At 40.6% G+C, this 25,152-nt stretch overlaps 2 protein-coding genes across 4 annotated transcripts in view; one reads left to right on the forward strand and one right to left on the reverse strand.

Moving 5' to 3' along the window:
- Positions 1–2,292, forward strand: part of LOC111155963 (ring finger protein 149) — a 32,860-nt gene extending 30,568 nt beyond the window's left edge. For 2 of the 3 annotated variants that reach the window (XR_002641173.1, XR_002641171.1), the window contains exon 10: positions 2,228–2,287. The gene's annotated coding sequence lies outside the window, so the exon portion shown is untranslated. Of the gene's footprint in view, positions 1–2,227 lie in introns of all 3 variants that reach the window. The other variant, XR_002641172.1, reaches the window with a different exon arrangement.
- LOC111155961 (CCR4-NOT transcription complex subunit 11) lies at positions 1,327–20,241 on the reverse strand. The gene is made up of 7 exons (XM_022516442.1): positions 19,722–20,241; positions 16,756–16,920; positions 7,176–7,328; positions 5,244–5,446; positions 3,926–4,128; positions 2,483–2,579; positions 1,327–2,402 (listed from the first exon to the last, which is right to left on the reverse strand). Exons 1-7 carry the CDS (start codon positions 20,239–20,241, stop codon positions 2,205–2,207), a joined length of 1,539 nt encoding a protein of 512 aa, XP_022372150.1. The 3' UTR covers positions 1,327–2,204.
- Between the last annotated feature and the right edge of the window lie 4,911 nt (positions 20,242–25,152).

Below are 25,152 nucleotides of genomic sequence, written 5' to 3' on the forward strand. Positions count from 1 at the left end.
CTTTCTTCTACCTTTAAACATGTTTAAGAACCTTTTGCTGGTGTTGTAAATGTAAACCTGACTTTTCTTTTTAAAATGTTCCCCTAGGGGTGCCTGGGTGGCTCAGTGGGTTAAGCGCCTGCCTTCGGCTCAGGTCATGATCTCAGGGTCCTGGGATCAAGCCCCACATCCAGCTCTCTGCTCAGCAGGGAGCCTGCTTCCCCCTGTCTCTGCCTGCCTCTCCCTACTTGTGGTCTCTCTCTCTGTCAAATAAATAAATAAAATCTTTTAAAAAAGTAAAATGTTCCCCTAAATATTACTAGCTGTTCTTTGTAGGCCAGAGTTAAAAATCTTTTCTCTTTCAACACCAATAGTCTGATCTTGAAATGATTAGCAGTAGTCCATCTCTTTATATGCAGAGTCCATGTTTGTAAATTTGCCTACTGAAACTTATCTGTAACCCCAAAATCAGGATGTGTCTGACATACGCTATGCTTCTGTGATGTGCGGTGCTTTGGCAGTTGTGGTGGACACATACCCATACAATGTGGTGAAAATTTTGAGGCACCAAACACACTTTTCCAGTTGAGGTTGAACAAAAGGACGCTTTCCCTTCTTGTTTCAGCTCTCAAACTGTCAATACTGTGTCCTCTTCCACAGTCTGTTTAGTACATGTTTTCTAAAATTTTGTACCTTGGTGATTTCAGTTGAAAATGGCACCCAAGTATAGTGTTATCTACTGTTCTGGGCACATAGAGGCTGTGAAATGCCGTATAGAGAGAATACATGTTAGATAACTTTGTTCAGGCATGAGTTACAGTGCTGTTAGCCACGCATTCAGTGTTACCAGAGAATCAGTAGGTTCTGGAGCTTGAGTTTGGGTTGCTTCTGCAGTGGTCCAAACTTTGCCATTCCAAAAAGTTATCTGCATAATGAACGGTTTCTTTTCCTAAACCAAGTATGTAAAACAGTGATGTCCACTTTTAGGTATGGACAGAAATCAAGGTTGCTAAAATTTTGTATGTTTAAAGGCATTCCTCTTGTTATATTGGTTTGGGTTCTTCTTTCCTTTAAGTATATTTACAAATACCTTTCATAAGAATAGCTAACATAAAATTTCTTATAAATCTAGTGGGAGTATACACTTTTGCCAATAATAAAAGACTGAAACTTATTTTTACTCATTTAAAAGGACACCATACCTAGTGGTTTTAACTTTTGCTGAGGGTTAAACTGGAAGGTAATTCTTGTTGAATAGATGATTTCCCTATAAAGAATATAGAGAGGCACCTCAGTAAATTCGGAATTTTTCACGGTTTCTTCAAGTAAAAAAAACACATCAGATGATACAGTTCATAAAAAACTTTAATGTAAGGCACTGTTGTCCAAAGTTAAGTGAGGAGTAACAGCCCACACGATGCCACCTTGTTCTACGTTGCAAACAGGCCATCTGCCCTACCATAGGCAGCAGGTACAGTTCCCACTCAGGGAGGTTTTACCTGAGTAAAACCTCAGTGGTGATATCTCCCAAAGCATGGACTAATACTTTTCCTTAAAACAAAAAAATAACTATCTTAGACTTATAACTGAAGAACTAACAAACATCTCAAGAAGAAAAAAACAAAACTTAGACCAGCTATTGTAGTCTCCAAAAAAGGTTTCTAAGAGTTCCCATGTTTATAAGAGGCCCAAGAAATGCATGTATTTTTGTTGTCTGTTAAGTACCCATGACAAGAAAGGATCAAGTTAGAAGCATGTCCTTAGTTCAAACTGTCCTTCGTGAGAAATTAAGGGCTATACGCACAAATGGGTTTCAGGACCAAACTTCTATTTGCCACTTGATTCAAAAACATTCAACTGATTTCATCTCAAGGGCAGTATGACAAATTCTTAAGAAAACTAGATTCTCAATTTATCAGTAGCCTGTAACTTGTATTTGAAACAAAAACAGGCACTTTGCTCTACAGTGCTAAAACTTCATCTACTTGTTTGCAGTAACTTCTTGTAGATAACCGTTACTCCTGATCATCAGCAAGACATCTAAGAGACACATTTTTCCAAGTTCTTACGAAAAAGTCATCTAGGAAGGGAAACTTTTGCTTTAAGTAGATAAAGTGGTGTTTATATGCATTAGGCCAAACGATCCATTCAAAGTTCTAACAGTTTTAAAAATTAAGTCACAATACAGCTGAACAATGAACGTGGTTCATCATACTGATGAGGTATTATTTTGACATTTTGGTCTCAGAAGGTGTTTCTCCAGTATCCAGTGTCTTCAACAAACGAAAAAGGCCAGCAGCTTCTCGTATCCTACTGAATTCAATACAGAATGCCTGCACTTCTATAAACAAGTCCTGCACATTAATAATTTTGTTACGGATCAAGGACTGGAGAAAGACACACACAAGACGCACCAAGCGATTCTGGGGGGGGGAAGAAAAAATTAGTGTACCCGTTTTCTTGGCAGGTATGTATAAAATTTACTAAAATTTCTGTTACTTACCTGCATATATTTATCCTTAATTTGTTCACAAGTAGAGATGCAATTTGATATATAAAGGTGAATAAATTCCGGAGGTAGATCAACAGCTGTAGTTAGTCTGTTTCATAAAGTTAAAAAGTTAGGGCTATTAAATACTGTTAACCAAAGAGAAATTTTAGATTTTATGGTTATTTAGTGAAAATTTCTGATTTATGATCAGTTCCCTAGCTTTAAACATTTATGCAAATAAGCCTGAGCCTGTCACCCTGGTTGTTAATAAAGGACACTTCCATTTTTTAAGTGTATACTTAGCATTATACATGGTAATTACTCATTTTTTTTTGCACACCACATTTCTGTGTGATTTTGGTTGAATCAGAGTTCACACTCTCATAAGTAACATTTACTAAATCCCAATTATACCTAAGTGCTATGGAAGGTGGCATATCTGAGAAGAAGGTATAGTTTAGTAAGTTGATAGTATACTATATAACTTAAATGCTTAAAAAAAGGGGGGTTGTAAGAAGCAGTGTAAATGAAAAGATGGGAAAAGCCTTGAGAGGTCAAGTGGCTTAAACTGAAACCTGTAAGTGTTCCTAATAACCTAGTGAATGATCAGATGAAAAGCTTGGAATCTAGGATTAATGTGGTATATTTAGGAACACTGGTAGAGAGCGGGATAGAATGTGACAGAAGGCATAGTAGCATATTGGAGTCTTAAAAAGGAAAGCTGGTATTTTCCAAAGGATTCTGTGGAATGTTTAAGGAAAACAAAAAGATGGGATGGGAATTCCATTTTTAGATAAAGAGATGCTATGCTAACTATACACTGTGCATTTCCAAAAGAAATGTGAAATTTGACTGTAAAACCTTCCATAAGGCACTGAGGAACCATGGCTCTGAGGAATAGTGCTATGGTCTCTTGAGAGGAGGAAAGATGGGGGTGGGGGGCACAAGGAACAGACTTTGTCCTTGAAATTATTCTCTAGAAAGAATAAACTGATAAAAAATATGTGGTTAATCTTGGACTAAATACCAAGTATCTGGTGAAGACAATAATCCTGTAAGAATGTAGTGAAGGGGGAGCAGTGGTAGGTCAATCCAAGGACTGGAGTCGAAGGAAGCCCCTGAAGGAAGTATGAGTCTACAGAGGGGAAAGGCTTGTGCAGGAGAATGCAGAAATGAGGTAGTATATTTTCAACAAGCAGCTAACGAGTTTTGCCAGTGACAGAAAAAAAAGTTGAAAACCTCATGCTTCCTCCCCCTCCCACTCTAGAAAGAACACTCTTACACATGTTACTTGTGATCACCTGGCTTTCAGTCAGGCTTTTTCTCAACGGCTGATTAGCTTAAAAGCAGAGTCTTTAGTACAATTTCAAGAAGGTTAAAAAAAAAAAAAAAAACACAACCCTTAAAATTTGTTGCAAGCCCCCCTCCCCCACCCGACTGAGTATAAAAACTTACCGATTTACAACTTCCATTGAATGCAAAGACATGTCCATGTTGACCAGGACGGAAAAATACTCCGTGATCTGGCTTGACTGCATTAACTTCAGCAGCATTTCTATAGCAACCAGAGGGTTGTTTTCCACCAGGTCAGGAAGTTTGGCTGGAGTGAGGCCAATATGATAAACGAGTTTGGGGTCTTTTTCCAGCTCACCCAAGAGCTAAATACAACCAAATTTTTAAAAAAGAGGTTATTGAGTCAAATACTCTCTTTCCTGCTTATAAAAACAAGCTATAAAATTGTCTGCATTGAACCAACTTCATAAATTTCTTCCCTCAAGCCATTAAAATCATGTCTTGATTTTCAAATTTATAACTGAACTGTAAAGACTGTTTATAAACATGCTAGTGAGCCCTCCTGGGCATTAAACCAGCCTCAGTACTGCCTGGTTGGATAGAATACTGTCTGGATTATAACAGTATCACCCTTAATACCTCTGTAGACTTTTTCTGTCATCTGTTAGAACCTAAAGTAATTTAATTGCCAACCGGCTCTCCAGAAAAGCACACACCACAGAGAGCTGAGGGACATGAGAAACAAGAGCACGAATCCTTGAGGAGAGAAGCAGGACAGGAAGACGGAGAGCTGCCCTCTGTACAGTTACAGTGCACAGTTCAGGTCCAGCTCACACTCTGTAACCTAAAGAGGTATATTCAAAAACATTTCTGCCAAATAAGTGCTTTTTCTTACAAATTGTCTACACTGTTTCCCCTGCCTACCTGCAAATAAGAACTGTAAACACAGCTATTACTTGACTTTGAGAAATACCATTTTTTTGGTGTAAACTGGATTAGAAGTGTCAGTATATCCTCACAAGTTCTAATGTGAAAGTATGCAAGCTGGATAATAAAATTCACCAAACAAAGCACACACCAGGTGTCCTTGCCTTCCCCCCAAGGGGAGTCTTACACTTGGGCAGCAGGAGCTACTCTCAATCTCCGATCCACCATTACTAACCAGATGTGTGATGGAGGCTAGTTTACCTTCCCTGGATCTCATTTTCTTTCTCCTTAATGGAATGTTAATAATCTCAGGTACCCTCAGTAGAGTTATTGTCCAGCTTAAATGTAACAATGTATACAGTGTGCCAAAAATGTGAAATCTGTCTTTCCCCTCCAGAGTAAAATGACCAAAGCTGGAAAAGCAGAACAAAGATCCAGAGAGCCAAGACTCCTTGGATCCAAAACACTTCCTACTGCTGGCTCCTGTTGACAGGATCATTTATTATTTATCATGTGGAAGATTAAAGACAAAATGCTTACAATAAATATATACCTGTGTTTGTTGAGGAGAAGATAAGGGGCTTTTGAAGGCTTTGGCCATTATTCGCTTGATCTCCACACCAGTGCTGTTCTTGACACACATTGATTTGTCCCACTGAATTGCATGGTCAGGCTCTGTTGGATTCAGCCAAGCCAGCTCATCCTCGCAAACGTGGAGTGGAGGTGGTGGACGAATAAACTCTGGGCGGAAATGGCCTGTAATAAGAATAGGAATGTTTGCTTCTATCATCAGTAAGCTAACACCTACACACATCTACATAAAACTCTCAGACTTCAAAATCCAAAGCAGAGAGGATATAGAAAGTCAGGGTTTTATTCAGAATACCAACAGAATAAAACACTGACCTAACGTTACCATGCTAGAGACCAAATCTATTTTTCAAGAGAGAAAGAAAATACACCATGATCTGATTATCTTTAATTCAAGCATGATCACCACTCAGAAGCAAAGGATACAACTTCACATACTGGTAAAAGTTCTGATGGGAAAAATTAAATGCTATTTGATCTTATTCATCCTACTCTTAGTTACCACAATTTTACTCAGAGACCACTATTATTTGTACTGATTATTTTCTTTGCATCTTACAACCTTGAGGTGGCAAAATGGAGATGAAATATCAGGAAACAGAAAAGCATAGCTGCCTTTTAACATTTTCAAATGAATCTGGAGACTTTCATAAATCCCTAAATCCATAAATCCCATATTCATTTTCATAAGAGACAATAAAAGTACAATCAGAAAATGCAGTGACTTACTACCTCAACTATTTTTGATACAAGATTGATCTCTAAGTTATAAACCAACTAAAATAAATGCTGGCTAGGATTTTCACTGAATAAATTTCACAGGGCCTAAAATGGCCTATTCTGATCATGGATCCTAGCCCCTGCCAAATGTGAGATTAGTTTATTGATAAGATTTTCTGGCTAAGAATCTTCGGTCATTCTTCACTCTCATCACTAGGACTAGCATCTCGATCTTTTCAGACCATTTACAGGAAAAAACAAAATTATTATCACTTCCTCAGAAGTACTACTTATATGATAAGGAAAACATTCCCACAAGGTAACTGATTTGCTTTTCACATATATTTCTGGTGGCTCATGCAACACAAAGTTGTGCCTAAGCAAGTATTAAAAAAAATCAGTATGTGCCATTGGCTGAGACTTCAGATATTAAGCTCATTTATGACAAAGATCTGATAATGACATTAAAGCCATGTAAGTTTTAAACTCCTGGTAACACTGTAGTTTGAAGAACATTTTCTTATTTTTAAGCATAAAGCATGCCTTCATCATTAAAACATAAAACATAGGGGCGCCTGGGTGGCTCAGTGGGTTAAGCCGCTGCCTTCGGCTCAGGTCATGATCTCAGGGTCCTGGGATCGAGTCCCGCGTCGGGCTCTCTGCTCGGCAGGGAGCCTGCTTCCCTCTCTCTCTGCCTGCCTCTCCATCTACTTGTGATCTCTCTCTCTCTGTCAAATAAATAAATAAAATCTTTAAAAAAAAAACATAAAAGCCTGTGAAACCAAAAGATATAGCTGTATTATTTCAAGTTCAGTAGATGTTTTCTTTGAATTAAAGTAAAATAAGAACTATAAGATCAGTAAAATTTTATAAGGGAGAAGGTAATGAGAGTGATAAGATTAATAAAGCACTATAAAAATATACAGAAGACTCATTTTAGTAAAATTGGAATTTATATCTTCAGGAATGCTACTGATAATAGAAAACTTGATGTGTAATTTTATTAAAGAAGAAACTAACTTAACTGACCACCTCTACTATGTTCTAGTAGACACTAGGAGATTATTTACTGAATTCAAGTTTAAGGAGCAACAAAAAATAACACCATGTTTTAAAACAAGCCTCAGGATGCTGGTAAAATAAAACCCAAGTATATAAAATTATATATACCTACTTTCAATAGGTGGCTTTGGTCCACTGACTAAAGCTTCTGTGATCTGAGAGGCAACCGAGCTGTCAAATCCAGAATTAGAAGAGTCTGGGTCTGGGTCACTGAGAATACTAGGGAAGCTAGCTTTACTTTGGGTTGGCAATTCAGACTGGCGTTCTGTAAAAAGATAAAGTAAGAGACATTTTTAAATTGAGGGTATCACAAGGAGAGAGAAAAGACAAGCTACTAATTGGAAAAAGCTGCCTGCAACACATACAAACAAAGGGCAATTCAGTATAAATATATATATATATCTCCCCCCCCCCCAAAAAAACAACAAATCCAACAAGAGCTAACATCACCCACCAACAAGCCAGCAGCAGCTATAAGCAGTCAGGCCTCTCAGCCAGTTATGCTGGGGGCCAGTCCTATCCATCAGAGCACCCATCACCATTACAGACCAGTCGCAACAGGAAGGTACATACAGCCCACACAGGGGATACCCCTGCAGTGCCTGGTACTGGAGACCAGGGAGGGCTGAGGTACTGGGCTCTTCAGGGACTTTTCTAAATAAGGCCACTACTTTCAAGTCCAGGAGATGGAACTGACACACCTAATGTATAGAAACAAGCAGAGAGACAAAATGAGGAGACAGAGGAAGTTCTGAACAACAACAACAAAAACCACAAAACCTCAGAAAAAGAACTAAAGGAAACAAGAGGTAAGAAATCCACCTGATGAAGAGTTCGGGTGACGGTCATAAAGGTCCTCACTAGACTTGAGAAAAAAGTAAATGAACTAAGAATGAAGTTGAAGAATACAGTAACTGGAATAAAAACTACACTAGAGGATCAAAAGCAGATTAGCAGATGATGAAAGGATCAATGATCTGGAAGACAGGGTAATGGAAAGCACTCAAGCTGAATGGCAAAAAGAAAAAAAAAATGAGGCTAAGTTAAACTTCGGTGACAAAATCAAGCATAATGTTTGCATTATAGGGAGTCCCAAAAGAAGAAAGGGGCAGAAAACTTATTTGAAGAAAGAATCACTGAAAACTTCCCTAACCAAGGGAAGGAAACAGTCAGCCAGGTCCAGGAAGCAGAGAGCCTTAAATAAGATGAACCCGAGAAGCTCCACACCAAGATATATAATGAAAACATCAAAAATTAAAGAGGATCTTACAAGCAAGCGAAAAGCACAGTTAATGGGAAACCCCATAAGGCTATCATATAGCCTTACGGAAAGAACATAAAGATGTTCTTTGAGCAGGAACTGCAGGCCAGAAGGGCTAGTGGCATGATATATTCAAAGGGCCGAGAAAAAACACAAACAATAGTACTTGCCCAGCAAGGTTATCACTCAGAACTGAAGGACAGATAGAGTTTGCCAGACATCAAGGTTATCACTCAGAACTGAAGGACAGAGTTTGCCAGACAGACGAAAGTTTAAGGAGTTTGCCACCACTAAACTAGCCTTACAAGAAATGTTAAAGGGACTTCTATAAGTAGAAAAAAGAAGCCATAATTAGAAGAAAAACTATGAAAAGAAAAAAATTTGCTGGTAAAAACAAACACATACTAAAGGTAGTAGATCACTTATAAAGCTAGTATGAAGGTTAAAACACAAAAGCAGTAAATTCAATTATATCTATAATAAAGGGCACAAAATAAGGTAGAAAATAGGATAATATGTACATAAAATGTGGGGTGGGAGAGTAAAAATAAGGTGCTTTCAGAATGTGTTCAAACTTATCCAACCATCAACTTAATTTAGACTAGTGTATACAAAGAATATTATATATGAACCTCAGTAACCAACAACCAAAAGCCTATAACAGATTCACAAAAAATAGAAGTGAACCCAAGCATAACACTAAATAAAGTCATCAAATCATAAGGGAAGAGATCAAGAGAACAGAAAACTACAAAAACAAACAGGAAACTAACAAAATGACAAAAAGTACCTATCAATGAATACTTTAAATGAACTAAGTGCACATTTACTTTTAAATCAAATGACACAGGGTGACTGAATGGATAAAAAGACAAAGAGTTACTTACATGCTTCCTACAAGAGACAAAAACATCAGCCCCAAAGACAGACTGAAAGTAAAGGTATGGGAAAAGATATTCCCTGCAAATGGATGGGGAAAAAAAAAAAAAAAAGGTTGGGTGGCAATATTTATATTGGACAAAAACTAAACTTTAAAACAAAGACTCTAGGTGTATCTGGTTGGCCCAGTTGGTAAAGCATGGGACTCTTGATCTCAGGGTCATGAGTTAAAGCCCCATGTTGGGCATGGAGCCTACTTACAAACACACATAAAAAAGGGCACCTGGGTGGCTCAGTTGGTTAAGCATCTGACTTTGGCTCAGGTAATGATCTCAGGGCTCAGGTCATAATCTCAGGGTCCTGGGATTCAGACTGCACTCAGTAGGGAGTCTGCTTCTCCCTCTCTCCCTTTGACCCTCCCTCTGCTAGTGCACATGCTCTCTCTCAAAACAAAACAAAAACCTTAAGTGTATAGACTAACGAAAGATAAAGAAGACCACTATAAAATCATAAGAGGGACAATTACAACAAGATCTAACCATTGTGAACATTTACACACCCAACAGAGAAGCACCCAAATACATAAAACAAGTATTAACAGACATAAAGGGAGAAATTGATAGTAAGATTACATATTAGCCCAGAAAACAAGTTCAAAAAGACTTGAAGTCATACCATGCATCTTTTCTGACGACAATACTATGATACTAGAAGAAAAAACAGAAAGACAAACATATGGAGATTAAGTAACAAACTACTAAACAATGAATGGGTCAACTAGGAAATAAGAAGAAATAAAAAAGTACATGGAAACAAATGAAAATGAAAACACAACAGCTCAAAAGCTTTGGGATGCAGCAAAAGTGGTTCCAAGTTTAGCAATACAGACCTACCTCAAGCAAAAAAAAATCTCAAACATAGCCCTACACCCAAATGAACTAGAGAAAGACCAAAACCTAAAACCAGCAGAAGAAAGGAAATAATAAAGATTAGAAGAGAAATATCAGGTGGAATTTATTCCTGGATTGAAAGTTTCCAGGAATCATCAAATCCACAAATCATCCAACATGGTAATACCACATTAACAAAATAAAGGATAAAATGGATATAGTCATCTCAATAGATGCAGAAAAAGCATATGACAAAATTCAACATCTGTTCATGATAAAAACTCTTAACAATGTGGGTATATGGGGAACATACCCCAGCATAATAAAGGCCACATATGACAAATCCATAACTAACATCACAATGGTGAAAAGCTGAAAGCTTTCTGGCTAAGGTCACCATTTTTATTCAGCACAGTCCTGTCCTAGCCAGAGCAGTCAGACAAAAAAAATAAATAGAAAGACTGGTAAGGAAGAAGTAAAACTTTTACTATTTGCTGATGACATGATTCTATATAGAGACCTGAAGGACCACCAAGAAACTGCTAGAACTGATAAAGTAATTCACTAAAGTTCCAGAAAACAAAATCAATGTGCAGAAGTCTGCTGCATTTCTATACACTAATAATAAAGCAGTGGAAAGAGAAATCAAGAAAACCATTCCATTTACAACTGCACTAAAAATAGGAAGATACCCAGAAATAATTTTAACCGAAAAGTTGAAAGATCTATACTCTGTAAACTCTGAAACTCTGAGGAAAGAAATTGAAGACGAAACAAAGAAATGGAAATACATTCCTTGCTCAAGGATTGGAAGGACAAATATTGTTAAAATGTCCATACTACCCAAAGCAATCTACAGATTCAGTGCAATCCCTATCAAAATGCTGATAGCATTTTTCAAGAACTAGTACAGATAATCCTAAAATTAGTATGGAACCACAAAAGGCCCCTGAATAGCCAAAGCAATCTTCTGAAAGAACAAAGCTGGAAGTATCACAATCTTGGATTTCAAACTACTACAAAGCTATCATAATCAAAATAGTGTAGTATCAGGACAAAACAGAATGCCCAGAAATAAGCCCATGCTTAAATGACCAATTAATCTACCATAAAGGAGGTAAGAACATAAAATTGGAAGAAAAGATAGTTTCTTCAATAACTGGTGCTGGGAAAACTAAATAGCTACATGCAAAAGAATGAAACTAGACCACTTTCTTATACCATACACAAAAATAAACTCAAAATGGATAAAAACCCTACATATTAAGACTTGATACCATAAACCTTTTTTTTAAAGATTTTTTTATTAGAGAGCAAGTGAGCACACGCACAGAGGGAGAGGGAGAAGCAGACTTCCTGATGAGCAGGGGGCCTGAGGTGGGTCTTAATCCCAGGACCTGGAGATCATGACCTGAGCCAAATGCAGAAGCTTAACAAACTGAGTCACTCACGCACCCCAAAACCGTACAACTTCTAAAATAAAACATAGGCAGTAAACTCTTGGATTGGCCTTAGCAACTTATTTATGGATAAGTCTCCCCAGGCAAGGGAAACAAAAGCAAAAATAAACAACTGGTGCTACATCAAAATAAAAGCTTTTGTATGGCAAAGAAAACCATAAAATGAAAACCTACTGAATGAGAGAAGCTAGTTGCAAGTGATTTATATGATAAGGGGTTATTATCCAAAATAAATAACTCCTACAACACACACACACAAAAATTAGACTTAAAAACAGGCAGAGGACCAAGATAGACATTTCTCCAAAGAAGATACACACATGACCAACAGACACATGACAAGATTTTCAACATCACTAATCACCAGGGAAATGCAAATCAAAACCACAGTGAGATACCACCTCACACCAGTCAGAAAAAAATACCAAGCCTTGGTGAGGATGTGAAGAGAAGGAAGCCCTTAAGCATTGCTGGCAGAGAATGTAAACTGGTGCAGACTGTATGGAAAATAGTATGGAGGTTCCTCTAAACTAAAAACAGAAGTACCACAGGATCCAGTAATTCTACTTCTGGATATTTACCCAAAGAAAACAAAAACACTATTTCAAAAAGACAATAGCCAAGATATGGAAGCAACCTAAGTATCCATGGATAAATGAATAAAGATGTGGTGTGTGTGTGTGTATGCATATATATATGATATATACATATGTATGTTACATATTATATATACATATATGTATATATCTCATATATGTGCGCGCGCACAGACACAATGGAATATTGTGAAAAAGAATATAAAACAAAAGAATGAAATCTTGCCATTTGTGACAATATGGATGGACCTAGAAGGTATTGTTCTAAATGAAGTCCAACACAGAAAAACAAATACCATATGATTTCACAGCTATGTGGAATCTTAACAAGCACAACAAAAACCAAAAACAGACTCCTCAATAGAGAACAAACTGGTGGTTGCCAGAGGGGACGGAAGGAGGAGAATGGTTAAAATAGGTGAAGGGGAGGGTCGCCTGGGTGGCTCAGTGGGTTAAAGCCTCTGCCTTCGGCTCAGGTCATGATCCGGGGGTCCTGGGATCGAGCCCTGCATCGGGCTCTCTGCTCCGCTGGGAGCCTGCTTCCTCCTCTCTCTCTGCCTGCCTCTTTGCCTACTTGTGATCTCTGTCCGTCAAGTAAATAAATAAATAAATAAATAAAATCTTAAAAAAAAAAAAAAAAGGTGAAGGGGATTAAGAGCTACAAACTTGTAGTTATAAATAAATCATGAGAATGAAAAGTACAGCATAGGTAATATAGTTAATAATACAGTAACTTTGTATAATGACAGATGGTAACTACACTTATTGTGATTGAGCACTGAATAAAGGCAAAGAGCTGTCAAATCACTGTGTTGTACACCTGAAACTAATGTTGTCAACTGTACTTCAATTTTTTAAAAGAACAAAAAACTCCTACAAATCAATTTTTTAAAATTTATTTGACAGGGGCACCTGGGTGGCTCAGTGGTTAAGCCTCTGCCTTCGGCTCAGGTCATGATCTCAGGGTCCTAGGATCGAGTCCCACATCGGGCTCTCTGCTCTGCAGGGAGCCTGCTTCCTCCTCTCTCTCTCTGTTTGCCTCTCTGCCCACTTGTGATCTCTCTCTGTCAAATAAATAAAATCTTTAAAAAAAAAAATTTATTTGACAGAGATCACAAGTAGGCAGAGAGGCAGGCAGAGAGAGAGAGAGAGAGAGGAGGAAGCAGGCTCCCCACTGAGCAGAAAACCTGATTGTGGGGCTGGATCCCAGGACCCTGGGATGGTGACCTGAGCGGAAGGCAGAGGCTTTAACCCACTGAGCCACCCAGGTGCCCCCAAATCAATTTTTTAATAAAGAAAAAATGGGCTGACTTCCAAGTATTTTATTTAAAAAAGGGGGGGGGAGCACCTGGGTGGCTCAGTCGGTTAAGCATCTGCCTTTGCCGTGGATCGCGATCCCAGGGTCCTGGGATCGAGTACTCTATCGGGCTTCTTGCTCAGTGGGGAGGCTGCTTCTCCCTCTGCCTGTTCTGCCTGATGCTTCCCCTGCTTCTCTCTCTCTGACAAATAAATAAAATCTTTATTTAAAAAAAAAAAAAAAAAGGCTTGAATGGCCAATAAACATCTGAAAAGATGTTCAACCTCATTGAGAAAGGGAAGCAGGGAGAATCAGTCAAAACACAAGGTACTATTACACACCCTACATGACAAAAATTAAGAAGCCCGAAATTATCAGATGCAGAGAATGTCATATAACTTGCACACTGCTCATGGGAATGAAACATGGCACAGCAACTCTGAAAAGCAGTGTGCCATTAGCTAGTCAAGTTTTACATATGCTTATCTTTCTCTCTAGAAGAAACACACATGTACACCAGAATGTACCAAAATGTTCACAGCAACACTATGTCCATCAATAGTAAAATGGATGAAGAACTTGGTATTCCATTGTATGAATGTCACAACAACGAAAAGCAAGCCCTACAATTCATCAACATGGACTCACCTGACAACTGACACCCAAAAGAACACAGTATGATTCCACATATACATCAAGTTTAAGAACATCCAAAGTTAAACTACAGGCACGTACCGAGGGCAGACTATAAAGTAAATTATGAATGATTACCACAAAAGTGAGCTTAGTGATGGAGGAGGTGGGGAGTAGCTAGTAAGAGAAACACACAGGGAGCCTCCAGGTCCTTAAACTTCTCCACTTCTTAACCTAGAGGATGGCTGCTCCAGGGTCACTTCCTTAATTCCTTAATACATGCAGGTTTTAGAACTGCATGTTTCAGATTTTATAATTCTGAAAACATAGCTAGACTCCTGATTCCTCAAAGAACTACCCATATTAATAAAAAACCACTGATCCAATGGAAAAATGGCCAGACATGAAAGATGCCTTAGAACTATAACATGTTGAGATGCATTCATTTAATACGAAAAATGCTAATTAAAATTATCCTGAGATGCTGTTTTCTGATCGCTAAAATACATAAAATTAACATACTCTCTACCAAAACGTGGACAAATGTTTAAATTGGGACAGTGTGGTAAACTAGTAAGTGCAGGTTGCTTGTCAGGATTTTTTTTTTTAAAGATTTTATTTATTTATTAGAGAGAGAGAAAGATCACAAGTAGGCAGAGAGAGGGGGAACCTGGCTCCCCACTGCGCAGACAGCCCGATGCAGGGCTCGATCCCAGCACCCTGAGATCATGACCTGAGCCGCAGGCAGAGGTTTAACCCACTAAGCCACCCATGCGCCCCAGGAATTTTTAATAAAACCTCTGAAATGAATACTGACATTATTAACAGGGTAAAAGTGCCCTTGTGGTTACTTTTGTTTGACCTGTCTGCTTGTTTATTTAAAGTTAAAAAAAAATGCAACTGCATCCTCCATAAATAACCTCTGGTCCATGAATCCTACTACAAGATATGAACTGCAGGTCTCTGCAAAGGCGATCTGTGGTACTCAGCTCCAGCGAAGAACGGTCTATCACTTTTTTCCCCTGGTACTTATAAAAATGAATGGATTAGGGCATCTTCAGTCTGGGGGAATAGCAAGCAGCAAGGTTAGCCACTTTGCCAAACTCTCCCTAGACAAACTCTAGCACATACTCCTTCCTGGGCTTGATATACTTTAAAACTTTCTCACAGACTAACTCAAGTCATTTTAAGTTGCAAGGGAGGTCAGACCTGATTCTCACAAAGCTAGAACCCTCAGAATATATATCCCTTCTGAAGGTAAGGTGACTGAAACTGCTTGTCACCTCTGTACCCAGCTTCATAAAATCTGTAAAGAATTGTATTTATTTCTTCTTTATTTCATACAATATGTAAAGAAATGGTTTTATTTCCGTGAATAGATTGTATCTAGCACTACTGACTAATGATTATTTCTACAAACCTTCAATCTTAAAAGTCTTAAAAAGATTTCTCTTGGGACACCTGGGTGGAGTTGGTTAAGTGTCTGCCTTTGATTCAGGTGATGATCCCAGGGTCCCATATCCCCCTCCTTGCTCAGCCAGGAGCCGGCTTCCTCTGCCTGTTGCTCTCTTTCTCCCTGGCAATTAATAAAGTCTTAAAAAATATATATTTTTTTCTTGGTCTCAGATAATATCAGATAATAACCATTGTTAGTTATATTGTTGATACCCAGGAGTTAAAAACTGAGGTTCAGAGGTTCAAAGTTTCAGAATGCTCCAAGGAAAGAGTAGTTTATTGAACAATGTCACCTTATGTAGGAAACCAAATGCCACAGATGCATTAAGTCTAAGAAGGATGGGGAACTGTCAAAATTAATACTGCAGCTCAATCAGAAGGTCAAGGGTTCACAAATTTGCCTATATATTAGAATTTCCCTAATGAATCACTCTCAAGTGGTAAGACCCATTCATCCATATTTATACTCAGAGAGCAGTCAAGCGAAAGGTGCCTCTTTACCTTCCCTACTCAGAAAGGCTCTGTCTGACCATTTAGGTCAAGAAAGTCCCTTTATTTTCTATCACAACACACTTCTGCTTCAAGAGAACCCATTCATTCATTTATACGTGTAACACAGAAGGTGCCAAAGCAGTCTTGAAATGTAGGACACAGGGGAGGTTTAACACATCCTGACTTCAAAAAGTACTACAAAGTTACTGTAATAAAACATGGGGAAGTGGAATACAGACAGACAAAGCAATGATCATAGAATAGAGAGCCCAGAAATAAACCCTTCCATTTATGGTCAAATAATTTTCAACAACGGTGCCAAGAAAAATCATTTTGACTATTCAGGGTCCCTTGGGATTCTGTATGAATTTTATGATGGGTTTTTCTATGTCTGCAAAACACATTGTTGGGATTTTAATAAAAATTGCATTGAATTTGTAGATCACTTTGACGTCAGGAAAATTTTTTAAAACCTACTAAATTTTATCCAGCATTCTTCTTAAACTGGAAAAGCAATCAATTCAAATGAAAACTTAGAATGAATTTATATGCCATATTAGCAAGGATCTAGTACTGAAGTTACGCTTTTCATGGAAGTTACCAAGCTTTTAGCACATTTACAAAGACCTTCATTTTAACTAGAGAACCGCCCCCCCTAAAAAAAAACAAAAAAGGGGGGCAGGGCCTAATGTTACCACACAAGAAAACCCAAGCCCACCAATTCCTTACCAGCCAAGGCTAGCTGAAGCCCACTAATATCCACAGACTGGCCCATGTTTCCAACGTCCATCAGTGCAATCTGTCGAGGTGTCTTTTTGAAGAGTTCTCTTGGGGGTGCCAGCATCAGCTGGGAAAGAAAAAACTTTTCTGGTGGAGTTATAGGAGGCAAAAATCCTGTAAATAAAAACGTATAACAATTTCTCCAATGGTTATTTTTAAAACTTCATTTGACTCTGGTAAAATTAACATATGCTACTTGCCATCTCCACTCACATATTTTAAAGACAAAATTATAATGAAATTTCAGGTAACGAAACATATACATTTATGAAAATGTAATTAAATATGCCATTTGAAATTCTCTGATTTGTGGCAGTATCAGTGAGACTTAAGTTTTTTTTTTAACTGTGAAAAACTGTTGCAAGGGCGCCTAGGTGGCTCAGTTGGTTGAGTGGCTGCCCTTGGCTCAGGTCATGATCCCGGAGTCCTAGGATCGAGACCCTGGTCCAGCTCCCCGCTCAGTGAGGAGCCTGCTTCTCCTGCCTGCTGCTCCCCTTGCTTGGACGCTCTCTCGCACACTCTCTCTCTCAAATAAATAAATAAAATCTTAAAAAACAAAACAAACAAACTTTGTTTCCAACATGCAAAGGCTGAAGCTTACACATGCAAGCAAAAACAAATAAAAAAGCTAGTGCTCAGAAATGCTTCTCTTTCTCCTCTAACGCTGTGAGCAACTGTACCAGCAGAAGAGACAAGGAAGCCTCAGCAGCGCAAATATGCATCTCATACCTGCTTCAATGCACAGTGCAGCTACAAAATTCCCACAGTGCCAAATGCTGTTCTCTTCTGTCCCACATTCAGTTGCTTGCCAAGCCTCATCCATCCCACAGCAGCATTGTCACTAGATTCTGTTCCCTCATCTCCATCCCCTCCCCTCCTCTCTGGCCAGGACGCTAGGCCAGCCTTCCTAATTTCCCCAGCTCCCAGTTTTGACTCCTACCCACCAATCCATCACCCACAGTCCACATTCCCACTTACTACTTAGTTATACTATTTCTAGATACAAATCTGCACGTTACTTAACCTGTTTACACAGAATTAAACCCCAAATTCTGCACCATTATAAAACCCTTTATAATCTAGTCCTGATCCACTTTCCTAATCTCATCTCTTGAACTCCATTCCAACCCACATATCCTACACTCCTGTTGCACAGAATCTCCCAGATTCTCGATATTCCTGATTTCAAAACATCCAATATACCCAGTTTTTAAAGAATACCTGACAGGGCCACACACTTCCCTCACACACCCCCTACCTCATATCTAACCAATATCCAGCAAAAACATGACTCCCTCTGAGAATGTCTCCAGCCACAAAGGTAGCTGTTCATCTGTGCCACTGAACATTTAGTATGTGACATCTAGTACAACACTTACTACATCAGCTTATGGCTACATTTATGTCTCCCCAACCAGACCGCAAGCTTGAGTGCAGGGAAGCCATCTTATTTACATCTAGATACAGTCTCAATCCTACCTCTGCATCAGAATCACCTGAGAAACTTAATAATGGTTAGCAATTATTATACTTTCATTCCTCATAATAACCCTGTAAGCTAGAAATTATCTGCATTTTATAAACAAAGAAACTGAGGCAAAGAGAGGTAAAATAACCTATCCATGGAGTCTTTCCCTGGCAAATTTCTGTTTACAATGCAGTCTATGGTCTGAATCGAGGTTTAGACTCATGGCATTTGAGAATGACCATAAGTCATCCTCCCTTTGCCTATAGGCTCTCTGAGTAAATCCCACACTGTCCCCATTCTCTGCTAAGGGCCCCTAGGATGGTGGGTTGGGTTCTGACTTCCCATGATATGTTCCATTACTTTCTGGGCATTCTTAAACCTTCTGAAGGCCTAATTCAGTACTAGTACCCTAAGGGCATCTTATCCAACATGAAGTTTGCCCCTCTTACATAAGAGCAGTGCAGGAAACCAACCAGAAGATGCTTTAGATCCAAAAGGGGTGACAAGTATGAACACCAACTAGCTTACAAAGAAGCCTCCTGTGCTATGAAAAACTTGGTATTATCTCAAAATCCACTGCCTTCACCTTTTAACTCTGTATAGTGGCCCCTACCTATACAGTGCTCTTTTTCCCACTTTAGTACTATGAAGTCAAACTGTTCCCTACCTCTACCTACTTCCCCCAGTACACTGGTCTTTGTCTTAGTTTTCCATGTACTCTATCACTAATCACCATCCCTTCTGTGCCTTTCTCCTTTCCTGGCTCAGTTGTTCTCCCAAAGTCAAGTCTCAAAGAATCTCTTTGAGTTTTTTTTTAAAAAAAAAAAGGCAGCCTCGAATGAAACCCACTGATCTGACCTCACCAATATTGCACAAATATACATTTTACATAACGTCCAGTAGTCATGCCTTTCCTGAGTCAGGCCATGAACTTGAGACTACCTTATAACCTCTCCCCATCACGTCATTCAGAGACACGCTTCAGACCAACGAAGGTGGCTGCAAAGTCCTTAAACACCATATAATGTCTATTTCCGTCCAACAACTTCTTCGGGTTCTGAACTTTTATTTACTCTATTTACTTCTACTTACTCGACTAGACTTAAAACCCGGGCAGAGTGTCATTAGTTACAACGTCACATACCTGAGACGGGCTCTACATTAACTGAGTTGCTAAAGCTGTCATGCTCCACTCATCTGCGTGACTTTACGGCCCGTACAGTGGAGAGGAATAATTTGCGGTGCCCTGAATCTGTAATTAAGCTACCCCTTCTCCGAACTTTGCGGGGGTGGTGGGGGGATTAGATAATTTCAAAAGGAGACAATTTCACTTGGGGATGAACTCTCGCACAAGCTCAGGCGTTAAGTGCCCAGTCTATCCACAGCGCACACCTGTCTTCGGGAGGGAGGGGCCGCACGGACGAGGGGCGACGCGCCTCGGGTGTACCTGAGAGCGGTGGCCTGTCTGGCTCCTGGCCGCCGCGGGCCGGTGGCGCGGGGTTGAGCAGGTGCGCGAAGCTAGCGGCAAAGGGGTTGGCGGCGAGCGGCTCCGTGCGGTACATCTCCCAGAGCAGGTAGAGCGCGGTGAGGCGTTGCGCCGCGCTGGGCAGCAGGTCCGGCTGCTGCAGCAGCATGACGAGCACCGAGCCCAGGCGGAAGTGGTCGGCCTTGCTGAAGTAGTGGTGAAAGGCGGTGGAGAGGCCCTCGAAGGTGCTGCCGCCTCCCGCCTCCTCCGAAATGATGCTCAGCAGGCTCGAGAGCTCCTTCGGGGTCAGGCTCATCCTGCCCGTGGGCCCCCCCGGGCCTCCACTGCCCAGCCCGGGGCCGCCTGCTCCGCTTCTGCCGCCGCCGCCGGCGGAGCCCCCCGCACCGCTCCTGGACGTCGACCCCGCCGCTTCCCGGGCACCCCTTTGCTCCGCGGCGGTGAGTAGCCGGCCAGACGCCGAGCTCACCCCGCCACCGGGCATCAACCTCACCCTCCTGCCCTGCTTCCCGGCCGCAGTGACCCTGGCGCCGGCTCGCCCCGTCCCCACGGCCGTAAAGCGCGCTGTTACACGACAGCGTCGCAAACAAAACACGTCGGGGAAGCCAGACCTCCGCAGAGCAGAGGTGTAACTAGAAGCGTACGCGAGGCGGCTGGAGCGAGACCAGGGAGAAGATCTCTAGTGGTTGGGTGGGCGGGGTGAAGCTCCCGGAAGTGGGGTGGGGGCCTGCGAGGTTCTGGCCTCGCGGGGCGGAGGTCCTGCCGCGAGACCTGCGGGCGCTGGGGGTGGGGTCTGCACCTCGGTGACCCCAGGCGGACCTCCTAGGTGTTTCCCAGGCACCGCCTGGCACCGGACGACGGTCCGAGTGAATGCGGGCCACGGTATTTTCTGGAAGAATGTCTTAAATTCTAAATTTTTTTTTCAATATACTATACGTGACTGTTGATGATTTTAAACTGTTTAAATGCGAGTCACCGAACAAGAACATTTCTCATAACCTAATTTCCAGTTTTACAGTCCTTTTGCACAAATGGGATCATATTGCACTTGAGGGTTTTGTACATGGTTATTTTAACAGGATTTTGAGAAAAGGTTTCCAATAAATACTCACTTACAAAATTGTTGTGCAGCTTTTTACTTTCTCTGCCCTAAGACACTGATTCTGGGCCTTGACTGTGGTTGGAAGCCCCCCCCCCCCCCCCCCCCCCCCAGAACCTTTAGCAATAATAAAGCCAGCCCCCAAATATGACGGCTTCGGTATTAAAAAATACCAAACACCTCCCCAGGTGACTCTAATGGGAACTCTGGGCTGAATCCCGAGTGGGATTCCCCAGACTTGTCCAGTTCTTCCCTAAGCTTCTAAAGGAACCTAGGGAATTTCTCCAGCGATTTCCACAAGGCAAGTTGGGGGAATCCATCTGTGCTGAACAATGCTGGCAGCTCAAGAATCATTTAGTTAAGCACCACCTTCATTCTAAAGTAAAACTGAAGGGAGAGAACTGGCGGGATCACCAGTATGCAAATTATGAAGTCTTCAACTTACTGCTAGATTACCCATTAGAAAGGTCTTGCCAAAACAACATTTTTTTTTTTTTTAAGTGGAGCCCAACAATGGCCTTGAACTCAGGAACCTGAATCAAGACTAGCTGACATCAACAGTTGGAGGCCCAACTGACTGAGCCACTCAGGTAGCCCCAAAACAACATTTCTAACAGCCAATACAATTTGGTAATGCCTGGACTGTTGGGTCCAATCCAACCTTTTAACTCTGTATAGTGGCCCCTACAATTAGCTTGAAAATACTCTCATTTTGGGGCACCTGGGTGGCTCAGTTGTTAAGAGTCTGCCTTCAGCTTGGGTAGTGATACCAGGGTCTTGGAATAGAACCCCCTATTGGGCTCCCTGCTGCGGAAAGCCTGCTTCTCCCTCTCCCACTCCCACTGCTTGTGTTCCTTCTCTTGTTGTCTCTGTCAAATAAATAAATAAAATCCTTTAAAAAAATTCTCATTTTTTTCCTATGGTAAATAAACATTGTGTTTGAGCCATTTTTACATTGTGGGTTCTATTTGTAATAGCAATTTATATATATATATATAGATAGATAGATAGATAGATATATCTCTGTGTGTGTGTGTGTGTGTGTGTGTATATATATATATATATATAATATATATATATATAATATATATATATATAATATATATATATAATGTATTAAGTGTGTGTGTTTTACTGTTTTTTGAAGATGTTTCAAAATATTTGAACATATGATCCACCACCACCAAAAGAACTAAATACTTTTCTTTCTGTAGGACCATTTTCAAAATTGAGATGATATCCAGAGTTTCCTACATGTTCCCTGAAAACAACTCTCAGGTCCTGCATTAGTTTCCTGATAGCAGCCACGAACTTGGTGGTTTAACACAACAGAAATTTGTTTTCTCACAGTCCTGGAGGCCAAAAGTCCAAATTGAAGGTGTTGGTGGGCAGGGCTATCTACGTTCCCTCTGAATGCTCTAGGGAAGAATTCTTCCTTGTCCCCTAGGTTCTGGTGGTTGCCAGAGTCTCTGGCATCCTTTGGCGCCACTTCTGTCTCTGCCTCTGCAGTTACATGGCCTTCTTCCCTGTGTGTCTGGGTGTCACATGGCCTTCTTGTGGGGACACCAGGGAGAAAGGGACAGGCGGGGCTAGATAGGGAGAGATAGGTAAGGGGGCTACTGGATCAGGCTCACAGAAATCCCAAAAATGTGAAGGTGTAAGGAAATCAGAGATAAGGGAACATTCTAGAGCACCCTCGCTCTTGCTGTCCAAGGGAGGAGTTTTATTTATCATGGTCTCCTGTGGTCAACAGAAAATAATCAGACCCTAAAAGGAAGTAAGCCATTAAAGATGTTATCACTAGTCCTTAATTAGTGGTGCTGCCAGTAGAGAAGTCAGAAAGATTTAAGTTCCCTGGTTAGCTTTCAATAAAAGACCAACCCTAAAAGCCCTCAGTGGCGGCTCTGTTGGGACCCCTCTCCTGAGAGCTTTTTTTTTTCCTGGACTCTTGCTTAATAAAAAACTCCTATCGCTTTACTCACTCTCCTTTGTCCTTGACATTCATTCTTCAACTCTGGGAGACAAGAACCTAGCTCTACCACCTCACCAGTCAGTGGACTGAGAGTCCCCCTAATCCCATAGGATCTCACCTTCATTGTTATCAGAAACCCACCTTCGTACTTTGGGGCCAACAATAACTCGAAGGCAGAGTCTGGGCTAAAGACTATTGCTTTTTTTTTTTTTTTTTTTAAGATTTTGTTTATTTATTTGACAGAAATCACAAGTAGGCAGAGAGAGGCAGGCAGGGAGAAGGGGAAGCAGGCTCTCCCTGCTGAGCAGAGCCAATGTGGGGCTTGACCCAGGACCCTGAGATCATGACCTGAGCTGAAAGCAGAGGCTTAACCCACTGAGCCACCCAGGCACCCCATGCAGTTTCAATGACATCTACAAAGACTCCATTTCCAAAGAAAAACACGATCTACGGTTCCAAGTGGACATGAATTTTGGGGAGACACTATTCAACACAGCAGAGACCAAGGGGAGAAAAACATTTTCCTTGGCAAAAGGTTCTTCCAACTAGATTAATAATTAGATTTACAGGAGACAGATTAACAGGAGGAAAAAAACCCAAATTTTTATTACATGGGCAGAGAGGTCCAATAATGAAATTGAAACCTCAAGAAATGACCAAGGCAGAAAGTTTTCATACTTTATAGACAAAGAGAAATAAATCTGTGAGGAACTGACAGATTTCATTTTTCTTTGACAGGACAAAGAAAACAACTTTGGAAGCTTCCACGAGTAAGGAATTCTATGCAGAATTTGGGCTGGGGTAGGAAATTAGTAAGAGGTAACGGGGTGTTTGTACAGGTTTCTCTGCTCTAAATTTCCCATCTCTGATGATGAGGGTGTCTCTTTACCTCTGAGTACAGGGAGGTTACTGCTCACAAGGAAGATTTCAGGGGGGCAGAGGAGGGTCTGAGTGCCCTTCTTACACAGGCTGCCTCTTAAGAAGTTTTATTTTATGGGGCACCTGGGTGGCTCAGTTGGTTAAGCATCTGCCCTTGGCTCAGGTCAGGATCTGAGTCCTGGGATCAAGCCCTGTGTCAGTTTCCCTGCCCAACTGGAAGCCTGCTTTTCCCTCAGCCTGCCGCTCTCCCTGCTTGTGTTCTCTGGCTTGCTCTCTCTCAAATCAAAAAATAAAATCTTTAAAAAAAATAAATTTTATTTTAAATAATCAGTATGCCAAAATGGCACACCTTGAGTAGCTTATCCTCAGCCTCCTGAGGGCCCTAAGCTCTCCTGAACTTATGCCTTGGTATCCATCCTTCACATTCATCTCACCTTTGTCCTTAGACTCGAAATCAGCATTTGGGGATTTAACGAATACTGTTTTGAGCTCCCAGTATGCGTCAGTGTTGTAGGCACTGTCAAAAGGCAGTGAACAACAGATCAAGCCCTGCTCTCATAATGTCAGCGGAGCTTGGTGACCTCTTGGTCAGCCCCACAGCAACTTTTCTAATAGTTAATTAACTATTAATTAACTAACTAATTCTCCCCTCCCCCACATTGGATAATCACTTCATCCTTTATGATAACTGACATTACCATATAGTCAAAACATCCCGCTGAAATGGATTTAAATTCTTTCTAGATCTTGTTTCCCTTGCTTCAGATAGAGTGTGCAGACACAGTTTAATGCTCCTCTGAGACAGTAATGACAAGGGCCAATTAGGCATAAAGAACTACTTCCTCTGTACAAAGTGTCCTCTAGTTGTTATACTTTTTTGAATTCTTGGGATCTGTCTTTAGTTTTTCTTTCTTTCTTTTTTTTTTTTTTTTAAGATTTTATTTATTTATTTGACAGACAGAGATCACAAGTAGGCAGAGAGGCAGGCAGAGAGAGAGGCGGAAGCAGGCTCCCTGCCGAGCAGAGAGCCCGATGCGGGGCTTGATCCCAGGTCCCTGGGATCATGACCTGAGCTGAAGGCAGAGGTTTTAACCCACTGAGCCACCCAGGCGCCCCTCTAGTCCCACTTATTGACAAGACTGTCTTTCCCACTGAATTTCAGTGGTGCCCTTGTTTTCCAATCAATTTCTACAAAAAATAATCTTCCTGGGATTTTGATTGGGATTGCAGTTAAGCATGTGTTCCATTTACTTACCCCCATAATCTCAGCAATATGAGACTTCCAATTCTATAACATGGTATATTACTTGATTGATATATATATCTTTAATTTCTCTTCTTGAATATATATATATATATATATATATTTTTTTTTTTTTTAATTTTATTTATTTATTTGACAGACAGAGATCACAAGTAGGCAGAGAGGCAGGCAGAGAGAGAGG

This window comes from Enhydra lutris, unplaced genomic scaffold (assembly GCF_002288905.1).
Source record: "Enhydra lutris kenyoni isolate GAN:26980312 unplaced genomic scaffold, ASM228890v2 scaffoldscaffold44, whole genome shotgun sequence".
Taxonomy (NCBI): Eukaryota; Metazoa; Chordata; class Mammalia; order Carnivora; family Mustelidae; genus Enhydra; species Enhydra lutris.

Bases quoted from the DNA above. Each gene is read 5' to 3' on its own strand.
- LOC111155961 (XM_022516442.1), bottom strand. From the start codon at position 20,241: ATGCCCGGTGGCGGGGTGAGCTCGGCGTCTGGCCGGCTACTCACCGCC. The intron at 5,447-7,175 runs GTAGGTATATAT...TTCTTATTACAG, and splicing joins ACCAAAGCCACCTATTGAAA to GCCATTTCCGCCCAGAGTTT. The intron at 2,403-2,482 runs GTAAGTAACAGA...TCCCCCCCCCAG, and splicing joins TTAAGGATAAATATATGCAG to AATCGCTTGGTGCGTCTTGT.